Here is a 12,070-nt window from a genome sequence, read left to right as displayed (position 1 = left end):
TAGCCTTACTAATCAATTATGATAAAATCGAGGCCTTTATATAAGTTACAAATAAATTTTCAATATCAAGATCAAAGTCACTACAACATTAAGAAATAAAAATCTAATTTTAGGCCATTTGTGATTTCAAGCATTTGTTTCATTTGTAGTTTCCGATTACTTTAAAACAAAACACTAGAATGAATTAATATTGAGTAGAGTTTTCAATGTCATTTAGATAATTAAAAAAATGAATAAGTAATGGACATTGAATGACTTTAATAATTAAGATCACATTAATGATTAAAAGAAAATAAAGGTTTATTTTTTAATTTGAAACTTTTATTGCATAGACTCAGTCTAATTGACATATTTTATATTATTTGTAAGATCAATATATTTCTCATAATCTGTAAGCTCTTAAATGATATCATGTCTTATATTTGTAGTATAATCTTTTCAATCCCACTTTAAACATTATTAGCAATTTTTCAAACTAACTAATTGTGTTAAAATAATTTTATGATGCTCTAAAGATCACTGGTTCATAATTTGCATGTGTAAAATTACATTGGAGTATTTCTATTCAAGTTTTCCTCGGTTCATCGTACTTTCTCTGTAATTATCACCAGTATTTATATGAAAATGTTTAATTCATGATAATTTTAATCATATGTCCATAATATAAGCTCTTTTTCAATTAAAAATTACATAACTAATAAAAAATAAATTAATATATTTCTTATTTTAAATTAAAATTCAGCTAAATACTTAAATGAATTATTCTTTTAACAAAACTTTTTATACCCACTCCATTCTATATTTTATATTCATATTTTAAATTAAAAAATATATTTTTTAAAAATTATAGGAGTTTAGAGTTATGGAAATATAAACTATATAATAAGAAGAAAATAATTTAATAGTTTAGAACTTGTATGTATTTTATAATAAAAACTTAAAAGAAATATATTTTTTAGGTTGAAATTTATGAGAAAAAGATTAATTTTAACAAATGGATTTATTTTTTATAAATTAAACTGAACGTATTTTAAAAAATAAATTTAAAAGTTGCATTGTAAGGATTTTGGTGGAGGTAATGATTGAAAGCTCCTCTCATATCCATTTTAGCAAATGGATGACAAACAATCTCACATGTCAAAATGGAAGCATGAAACCTTGAGCGAAGATTAAAGAAGAAAATAGGAGAAAATGTAGACAAATAAGATTAATGAAAAGAATTTTGCCTATAATACAAGAGACCTATTTGTTGCTGTTAAACTACTCTAACTCCAAGTTCAGAAAACAACCACAACTACTAATACTCTTACACTCTATTATTGAAGTTATTCACTATAAAGATTAGAATTTCCATTACTAGTCAAAGAAAAGAAAATCAATTGAAAATTTTCTTTCGATTAACCTCGATAGTACTAGCGAAGCTTTATTGATAAAAATCAAAAGGATACATCTAATTAGGGTGAGGACACAATAAACCATATCCCAAAAAACAAACTACATATAAACCAACACAAACATGGAAGAGAACTAAAATGCACGCATGCAAATTAAAGAAAGAGAGAAATAAACATGAGCAAGAGCAATAACAAAACATATCAGCAAAACTTCTATGGAGGATAACTGTTCAAGTCTCTGAAAAGGATAGCAAGCAATGAAGGAGGGGCAGAATCAATTTAAATTTGATTGTCTTATACATCTGCCTCCAACATTTCTAAGTAATGAGTCTCTAATTTTTAAGAGTTTTGCTACAATTTCTTTTGCATTGATTCTTTGCTTAGGGGATTCCACAGTGCACTCCATAGCTAAATTGAAGACAAATGACACACATTGCTCTTTTGCAACAAAATGTATGTCCTCCTGACTTAGCAAATTAGCATCAACAACTTCCATAGTGGAAATGGGTAGCCAATCATTAACCCAATGCTTTAATGTCATTTCTCCATTAAACATTTCATCTGTGGGTTTCTTCCTAGTAAATGTTTCCATTAACATAATCCCAAAGCTATAAACATCTCCATTTGCGGATACTCGTCCTTCTCTTCCATACTCTATGAATTGCAACAATTACATAGTAAGATATATCATTAATAATAATTTCCTCATCTAATCAAGATCATGAAATATAAATAACTTATTAGGAAGTTTATGAGAAATAGAAAATATTTATATTAAACAAACCTGGTGCCATATAGCCTATTGTTGCAAGTGTTTGTGTATGAGTCATAGATTGATCTTCTCCTGTTAGCAATTTTGCGATGCTAAAATCACTCAAATGACCAACCATATTATCGTCTAACAATACATTGCTGGGCTTTAAGTCACAGTGAATTATTGGAGCTGAATGACCAAAGTGCAGATATTCCAAAGCTGATGCAACATCTATCATTATGTTCAATCTTTGAAAAATATCCAAAATGCAGTTACTTGAATACAAATACTTCTCCAAACTTCCATGAGGCATGTATTCTAATACCAACGCTTTAAACTCTTCATTTGAACAACTGCTAATAACTTTGATAAGGTTTCGATGGCGAATACTTTTCATCATTTCACATTCAATATCAAAACTCTTAAATGCTCTTCCACATTGCAAATTGAAAACCTTCACTGCAATCTCCATCCCGTCCCCAAGTCTTGCTTTGTAAACAGAGCCAAAACCACCTTTGCCGATTAGATTGTTTTCACTGAATCCGTCTGTTGCTCGACAGAGTTCTAGGTATGAAAACATTCTCCATGTTGCTACTAGTGGCATATTAGCATCATTCGATGGTCGTTTTCCTCTCTGTCGATATCTTAAGATCAACAAAATGACTACTATCATAAATATAGTACTCAATGGCAAGACGATCCCCAGGAGAAGAGAATTTTTCGATGATGTGTGGTGGATGCCAGTTTTGCATGGCGGGACTTGTAAATTGGGTGAACCACATAATAATTCATTTCCCTCAAATGATTCAGCTGAGAAGTTTCCAAAAGACCCTCCCCTAGGAATTTCTCCTTCTAGTTTGTTGAAAGAAAGATTTAGATCTTCAAGATATAAGAGTTTCTCTAAAGATGCAGGAATAGCCCCAGAGAGATTATTATTAGACAAATTCAATGATTTCAAGCTTATCAAATCACCGAATGAATCAGGAATCGATCCTTGCAATCTGTTATATCCTAAGAAGAGGTATTCTAGATTTTGTAGGCCTCCAATTTCTGTTGGGATAACGCCTGAAAAATTATTCATTGAAAAATCAATTCCAACTAAAACCTTCAAATTTCCAACCTCTAATGGGAGTGGACCAATCAAAAAATTTGATGAAAAGTTGAGGTACAAGATATCCTTAAGGTTCCAAAAAGTTAAGGGAATAGAAGTTAACTCATTGGAATCCAACGACAGTGTCCTCAGAGAAGCTAGATTACTGAAGCATGCAGGGATTGATCCAAAAAGCTTATTACCACCCAACTCCAAATCATACAGTTCAGCTAAACGACAAACACTGTCTGGGATTGATCCTTCTAATTTGTTATCGTCAAGACCCAAATATTGAAGCTTTTGTAACTTGCTGAGAGTAATCGGAATTGATCCATTCAATTTATTGCCTCCTAAAATAATGGTTGTCAATTTGGTCAAGTTGGTGATCTCTTCAGGGATGCTGCCACTAATGTTACAATAGGACATGACAAAGAATTCCAAAGAATGAGAAACATTACCGACAAATGTCTTTGGAAGAACGCTATCTAGTGGATTATTTGATAAGTCAATAAATGTTAAAGACTTGGAATTTGACAACGAGGATAGAAAGCTCAATTCTGGAGTTGAAGATGTCAAATAATTATCATATAAAGACAGCCACTTAAGGTTTCTTAAGTTGCCAAATGTGTTGGGAATAAAACCAAAGAATGAGTTCCTTTGCAACGATAGCTTAAAGAGCTTAGAAGCATTAAAGATGAATCTAGGAATTGTGCCACTGAAATTATTACCCGACAAATAAAGCCCTTCAAGATTTGGAAGTCGGACGTCTCCGATGGACGAAAGACATCCGAAGAGAGAATTATCTTGAAGACCAAGATGCTGGAGTGTTGATACATTGAAGATTGCAGCTGGGACAATACCAACTAATTTGTTTCGAGCAAGGTCCAACTCCTCCAGATTACGAAGATTACTGATTTCAGTTGGTATCTCCCCTGTATTTTGAAAGAATTATATTCAAATTATTTTTCAAATAATAAATAATATCTAACAATGGACGCGCTTTAATAATAAAAGGTCATTTATACACTACACAATTATTACCAGTGCTAACACACAAGAAAAGCCACTCATGAAGTATTGAAAGGCTACACACCGTCAATGCTTTGTTAGTTCCATACAAATTGCTACACATATTCTTTTTCTGTTATTTTTTGGGAAAAATATAGGTAAAATATATATGTAATTTAAGTGGTTGATAGATTGCACGGTAAATTAAAAGGGAGGGTTAAGTATTAATAGTGCACAACTAGAGCAGTTACGAGCGAAATGTAATAAAATATATTTCACTAATGTTTGTAAAAATTAGTAGGTAAAATATGTATGCGATTTAAGTAAGCAATAGGTGTGAGATAGATAGATTATGTGGTTAAAACGAATTAAAAGATCAAATTGTGTGGTGAAAAGTAAAAAAGCCTAAGTCTGTGGCTGCTATTATTAAAGTAAATCAAGCCCCAGTGATAGCAAAAAAAAAAGGTGGTATTTCAGTTACAGCAAGATAAAATAAATTAATTCAGTAAAATAATTTCTTTTCAAATTTCTCCTATTAACATGGTCTCAAACTCTGAAGCAACATCGACGCTAATCAACTCTTTTGTGAATAAATTATAGTGACATGGAAAAGAAATGCTTTTTCTAAGCACTTGGAAACTCAATTCGAATACTACTTCGAATGGGTCTGTGTGTCAAGGAAGCGAAACTCGGCTCGATGGATTCGAAGTTATCAACATTTAGTTCAAGTTTTCCAAAATTGAAATGCTAAACACTAAATTTATTTATGAGTAAATCAACAATTTTTAATTTCCTACTAACTAAGAAAATTTATACATTGAAAAATGATCATACAAATCTATGTTTGACTATTATACATTTATACCCTTTGACTTTAATAACTAAGAAAATTTGAATTGAAAGGTTTAAAATAATTGCAAATAATTTTTTTTCAAAATATAATAAATGCAAGTATTTTAAATATACTAATATAAATTAGATTATTTGTCTCAAAGCATTTTTTTGATAATGGTAAATTAGTGTAAATAGACATTTTTTTATCATGAAATGAATATGCGTAACCAAAATTTTTTTAAGTACGAGTTTCAGTTTAATTATTATGTATAGATAAAATGTTAACAGAGTTTTAAATAAAGTATTAAATTTATATTTTCCATTATTCAGATTTGTATTAGGGAACAATAATACATAAAAACAGATATACTTTTGACACCACTTATCCATCCATCTATGCTAGCTTTAGTATGCTTTAGTTATTTATTTATTTATAAATTGCTATAATCTAATTGGGAAGGTTAAGAAATTATCAAATGAGGGATGAAAGTAAAACCCTATGTGGGGGGAGTTGTGTAAGTATTCGACCGTGTGTAATCAAGCCCGAACCCCAAGTAAAAAAAGTACACAGCAAGCCTAAGTCATGAGTACTGTACTTCTCTATTTTTAACTATTATTTCAGTAAAATAATTTTTTCTAGCCTATTTTCCATATTTATCCGCTGAAATACTAAGGAGGGCCAGTTCTCAACATTTATTTCAAATTTTCCAATTGAAAAGCTTAAATACTAAGTTAATTTTTTAGCAAATAAAAATTTTTTAATTTTCATAGCTACTAACCTTCAAGATATTTTAAATTCCAAGATTGAACATCATCTGTCAAGATAAAATATTATGCGATTGATGACAAAAAATATATTTAGATAAAAAATTATGTCATAATTGCAGTGAAGATGTAACCCTTTAAGATTATTAAAATTATTGAATTCTTTTAGTATGATGCTTTTTAAGAAACTATTTATTAGTGATGGCATCTCCAACTATTTAAAGATAATTACTGATTCCATGTAAAATATTTTATGAAGTTCTCATGATAATTTTTGAGAAATCCGAATTCAGTAATGAAGAAAGATTTTCGATTTATTCCACGCGTTTTTATACTTTTTTTAGATGCTAAAATTTTTTGCATAAACACAGATTAATTTCTAATAAAAAAAACGAGATAATGTTAAATAGTAGTAACAATACATCCGCCTATGAGAATTTATAATGAGAGACGTGAAATATTTTAATTTAGAAGCAAAACATGTCACACAGACATTTTGTAAGGGAAGTTACCTGTTAAGTTATTAAATGACAGTTCCAAATTTAATAGAGAAGGAATGAAGGAATGATACCGGTTAAAAAATTATCAGACAGCGCTAAGATCCCCAATCCTGTAATATTTCCCAACTCCCGTGGAATTGCTCCTGCAAATTACATATGTGCAAACAATTTGATCACTGATAGTCGATCCGCGGATGCTATTGTTATTCTAACAGATGTAAGTATTCGACCGTGTGTAATAGGTAACACAGCAAGCCTAAGTCATGAGTACTTTGTGCTAGAATTAGTATGCTTTAGTTATTTATATATAAATTGCCATAACTTAATTCGGAAGGTTAAGAAATTATTAAACGTGTGGTGAAAGTAAAAGCCTATTATTATGACAGGTGTAAGTGCTCGACCTTGTAATCAAGCCCAAAGCCCAAGTAGAATAAGCACACACAACAATATTTCTTCAAGCCTATTTTTCATATTTATCAGCTGAAATACTAAGGAGGGCAGTTCTCAAGACTTTTTTCAAAATTTTCAATTGAAAAACTTAAATACTAAGTTAACTTTTTAGCAAATGAACAGTTCTTATTTTCAAAGCTACTAACCTTCAAGGTATTATAAATTCCAAGATTGAACATCATCCATTAAGATAAAATATTGTGCGATTGATGACTAAAAAATTATGTCATAATTGCAGTGAAGATGTAACTCTTGAAGATTAATAAAATTGTTGATTTCTTTTGATATGGTGCTTGTTAAGAAATTATGTATCACTGATGGCATCTCCAATTATTTAAAGATAATTGGTGACTCCATGTAAAATATTTTATGAAGTTGTCACACATGCATATCATTAGTGAAGTATACTTGTCAAAATAATTTTTGAGAAATCCAAATTCAATAAAGAAGAAAGATTGATGATTTATTCCACGTGTTTTTAATTTTTATTAAATGTTACAAAATTTTGAATTAACACAAACTAATTTCTAATAAAAAAGGGAATAATGTTAGATTGTAGTAATGACATATCCTCATATGAGAATGTATAATGAGAGACTTGAAATCTTTTAATTAAGAAGCGGAAGATGTCTCATATATATATAGTAAAGATGGTTACCGGTCAAGTTATTCTGGAACAGCTGTAAAATCTCCAATTTTGCAAGATTCCCCAATTCCTGTGGAATACCTCCTGCAAATTAAGTAAAATTATATATGCACAAACAATTTGATCACTCATATTTTGAGAAAAAAAAAAGAATTTATTGGCTGACGAATATCATAATAACAATTTACTCTTCAATTATATAAGAATTAGGCTGACAAGAATACGAATGAAGCATCATTCATTTTCATCGACTTAATTGGGAGCTTCAAAAGGGAAGTGGCAATATGACAAAAGAAAATTACAAAACATTTTTTTTTTATTTTTATCTGCATAAATCAAAGAACGAAATGAGTGAGGGGAGACATGGAGCTTTATCTCTATCTGAAAGAAAAACAATAAATCATAGCATAATTAATGAACAAACGAATGAATACAGAAGCAAGCAGAGCTAGAATAAAATTGCAAAAAGTTTAAAATTATACCTTGGAGATTGTTTGTTGGTAACGAAAACTGCTCCAATTCGGTAAGATTGCCAAACTCTCGAGGAATTTCTCCTGCAAATTAATCAACGTTTATATTACTTGAAGCGGCATGACAGAGTCACTTAGCTCGACGATAGGAGAGTCAAGGAGGAAAGGAAAGGATTTCGGGCTCAGAAGTGTATTATGGAACAATTTTTATAATTAAACTCCATGATCATACGCACCTTGGAGTCTATTCGCGCCAATATATAATACCTTAAGTTTGGTCAAGTTACCGATTTCTCTAGGTATGGCTCCCGAGAAATCATTGTATGCCAAACTTAAGATTCTTAAATATGTGCAATTTGATAGAGTGGACGGTATTCCGCCATGGAACATGTTTGGGGACAAAGAAAGAAATTCAAGAAAAGGAAGATTACTACAAATATTTGTAGGAATTTCCCCAGAGAGCTGATTTTTACCGAGACTAACATTTTTCAGTGTGTATATGGTGAAGATGGCGGAGGGAATGGAACCAGAAAGTCGGTTACAACTGAGATTGAGTGATTGCAGAGAAGAAAGATTCCCAAGTTGAGATGGGATGGTGCCTCTGAGATTTAAGCTTGAAATATTCAAGACTGTGACTCTATGGCTGTGGATGTCACAAGCGACGCCTGTCCAATTACAGACAGGAGTACTTGTGTTCCAATTCTTGGCCAAGAAATTGGTCGGATCATGAGTTATGTGAGCTTTCAGGGCTAACAGAGCATCTCGGTCTGTGATAGTAGAACTTGTGTTGGCTGTTGTTGCTGCGATAAATAAGGACATAATAATCAAACAATGGAGTAGGAGAAATATGCTCATCATCCTGAGAGAATGAACTCTTTCCATGAGATGAGAGTATTTTAGATTGTAAGCGTGTGCTTAATTGGATTGGTAATGCAAGAACACTCATAAGTTTGTTATATACCGAGTTTTTATAGTGAAACCAAAATTTCTAGAAAGTAGAGGAGAAAAAGATCGGCATGTGTTAAGGCTGACCTTAGTAATTGGAAAATAGAATGTAATTTTTTCTTTTTTTCTAAATAAGCCTGCGACTTTTGTTTTACCAAAATTTCTATTCTCACGACTTTTATACAAATTTCTAGTAACGAATTTCATAAAAGTGAGCTAAGAGTAGTTGTCCTTATCTTGATTGTAATAAAAATTTATTGATATTCTAAACTAATTCATTTTCATCATATTTTTTGCATAAAGTATCATAAAAATAATTTTAGCACAAAAGGGGGGAAAAAGTTGAGGAAACATAAAAATTAAGCAAAGATTTGTGGAGAAAAGAAGAGGCAATCAATTCAAGATCTGTGACGTTGGGTCCATTGGCCCAACATCTTATTTGCCCTTTATATAGTCCTGTTCACAAGTAACAAGTCAATAAACGAAGAGACCGCGGGATGGAGGGTATTGTCATTATAAGAAAGGTCCAAAAGTAAAATTGAAGTGTCCAAGTGATTGGTCCTTACCTGAAACCAAAATGTTAAAAGGGACAAAATTAAAAGAATGATCTTGAAGTTTATCACTACTCTTCTAGAAGGTTGGCAGGATAAGTTCAAATCGTGCCACTTTTGAAAGTGGGAGTGTAGTCTTTTGAGTCGTCGAGACGTTTTCTAAAGATCCCACCGAAGCTTGTAAAGCCTCGACGAGATCGATATTCTTTGAGAGGGCGTATGAAAGTACATATTTTATTTAATCAAGACAGCAGCTATGTCCAACGTAGAGGCTAGAGCAATTCTATGGATGTAGCTAAAAAAAAATATGTAGAAGTGAACAAGTGTTTATATTCAAAAACAAATATGTAAAGTCTTGAGGAGATCGATATTCTTTGAGAGGGCGTATAAAAGCACATATTTTATTTAATTAAGACAGCAGCCATTGCATGGTAGACTATCCCTAGCTAATTAGGAATATGGTGTAGGAAGTGGTATAAAATTTGCGGCTTTTTTATATTTTATTTTGCTTAATTTTGTTTATCAATTATATTTTTCTAAATGAATTGTAAATGAATTCTGATTCGATTCGATTCAATTCGTTGTGGATTCGTAATAGAATAAATGAATCTGGATTCGATTCGATTCGTTTATTAATTCTACTAAATGAATAAAATGAATCAAACCAAATATCTGTTTAATAAATGATTAAATTGAATAGTTTAACGTGAGTTTTTCTCAACAATATGAGAATGCTTGTTTTAATGAAAGATCAATGTATATTGCCAAGTAGTACATCAAAGAGAGAACGGATTTCTCTCCTTGTAACAATAGATATTGAAGTGTTGTTGCTATTCATTTGATAATTCAAGGATTCACAAGTGCCAATAAATAGTATAACAAGAAAAATCCTGTGGCTTGACTTGTATTCGTGATAGACACTCATCTAAGATATTTAACATGAATTAGCCTTTTTTCAATCTCCTGCAAAAATTCTCTTTTGAGAAGAAGAAATTGGTGGGCCATTAATTAATTATGCGTGTTTTATGAGTTATAACATATTAACATTAACATTTTTGTCAACTCTTAACCCGGTTCAGAAGTCACAGTTGCAAAGTCAATGAAAAAGGAGACAATCGGACAGTCACAAATTAATAATGGGGTGACACTAAACTGATTATTCATTTCACACAGGCAAATATTATTAACTCAATCTAATTTATTATGAAAAGAAAAGTAATTCTTAACGTGTCTAATGGATAGTACTTTCTTGAGCTCTTGGCATTCGTTCTTGAAGAAAAACTTACGTTAAACCGATCAATTTAATTTTGATAATGTTTGTGGCCAGTGTTTCGTTCAATGTAAAGTCAATTTACGTTGCCCCAAGTATTACGTCAGAGACTGAAGGATTTCTTTCCATGAGACAACATGTTGAATCTCTGTCATGCGTTTGATAAATGCCTGGCTTGAATTGTTGTATTCGTGAGGGACACACTTTTCTGATCTTTAACTTGAATTGGTTTTTTTCCCCAAATCATGGCTCATAAGGAAACACTTATCACTTAGGTTCAGCTAATATGGAAACTCTATGAGCTTTCAATTAATTTGCGTGCTTTATCCGTTATATTGAGTATAACATTGCTGTCAATACTTTAAATGAGAACTATTTTCATTTCATTCTTATAGTGATAGATGATAAAATAATATGTTTACCCAAAAAAAAAAAAAAAAGAGAAAGAAGAAAAAATGCATGTAAAAGTATAATCTAATGCAATCCTATAGAATTTCGTAAATAATAAAACGGCCAAAAACTTGCAGAAGATTGAAATTGAATAACCATGAAATAGAGAGTAAAAGAAAGAAAGCTCGTATGTTTACGTGCTTAAATTTTTTTTTATCAATCATACAAATTAAACGATTTATCGAGTTATGTCACATTCATCAATTAATTGAATTTCAACAAATGTTAAAGGTTTGGTCACCGAGATGAGTAAGAAAGTTCTTTGCGTGTCAAATAAACAGGGGAATAATTGTTTCTTATAGAAGTATTCATTTTCATTGAATGACTTAAACAGTGCTCTATGGGACAAATTATTTTTCATATTAAGCATTCATTGAAAATGAGAAAAAAAAAAAAGTATCCACTGAATGAATTTAACAGTGCCCCATTAACGTGATAATTGTGTTGTTTTATATATTTATTTGTTTTCTGAGTGACACCAAACTGATTCAATTTGTTGGATCTAATTTAGTTTATTCGGGTTAATTTTGCTGTGCATTCCGGTGGTTTGATCCAATTCCAGTGTCCCATGGCCGTAACGTTCACGTGACTCACCTGGCTTTGCAGGAATCGTCGTCGTCTTCTCTATTTATACGAGAAAAGTTAAGGTGATTATCTGGATCTGGTAGGGGTTTTTTGGAAATATTAAGAAAGTGGGGGACACGTGGGATGTAGCTTTGTTTAAGTTTAAATTCCGACGAAAGCGATGGTTATTCGGTCACCCGACGTAAGAGATGGTTATTCAACTATCTTATTAAGGTTTATACTGTTTGTTCGGCGTTGGTTTGAAATTGAATCTTGAATCATCTAGAAAAATTTATTGAGAAGTTATAGACCAATGAGATTCTGCCATTGAAGCATCTAGAAAAATTTACATTAAATGAGTGCATTTTATTTTTATACT

At 31.2% G+C, this 12,070-nt stretch overlaps 1 protein-coding gene across 1 annotated transcript; it reads right to left on the bottom strand.

Moving 5' to 3' along the window:
• Positions 1 to 1,668: 1,668 nt before the first annotated feature.
• Positions 1,669 to 4,370, bottom strand: LOC18043372 (probable LRR receptor-like serine/threonine-protein kinase At3g47570). The gene is made up of 3 exons (XM_024186096.1): positions 4,280 to 4,370; positions 2,179 to 4,170; positions 1,669 to 2,048 (listed from the first exon to the last, which is right to left on the bottom strand). The coding sequence occupies exons 1-3, from the start codon at positions 4,368 to 4,370 to the stop codon at positions 1,669 to 1,671; spliced, it is 2,463 nt and encodes an 820-aa protein (XP_024041864.1).
• Positions 4,371 to 12,070: the final 7,700 nt, after the last annotated feature.

The sequence above is a fragment of the Citrus clementina genome, unplaced genomic scaffold (assembly GCF_000493195.1).
Source record: "Citrus clementina cultivar Clemenules unplaced genomic scaffold, Citrus_clementina_v1.0 scaffold_4, whole genome shotgun sequence".
Taxonomy (NCBI): Eukaryota; Viridiplantae; Streptophyta; class Magnoliopsida; order Sapindales; family Rutaceae; genus Citrus; species Citrus x clementina.
The sequence above is the reverse complement of the archived record's forward strand: the minus strand, read 5'-3'. Positions and strand labels throughout refer to the sequence as shown.

Bases quoted from the DNA above. Each gene is read 5' to 3' on its own strand.
- LOC18043372 (XM_024186096.1), bottom strand. From the start codon at position 4,370: ATGTGTAGCAATTTGTATGGAACTAACAAAGCATTGACGGTGTGTAGC. The intron at 4,171-4,279 runs GTAATAATTGTG...TTCAAAATACAG, and splicing joins TTTCTTGTGTGTTAGCACTG to GGGAGATACCAACTGAAATC. The intron at 2,049-2,178 runs GTTTGTTTAATA...TGCAATTCATAG, and splicing joins AATAGGCTATATGGCACCAG to AGTATGGAAGAGAAGGACGA.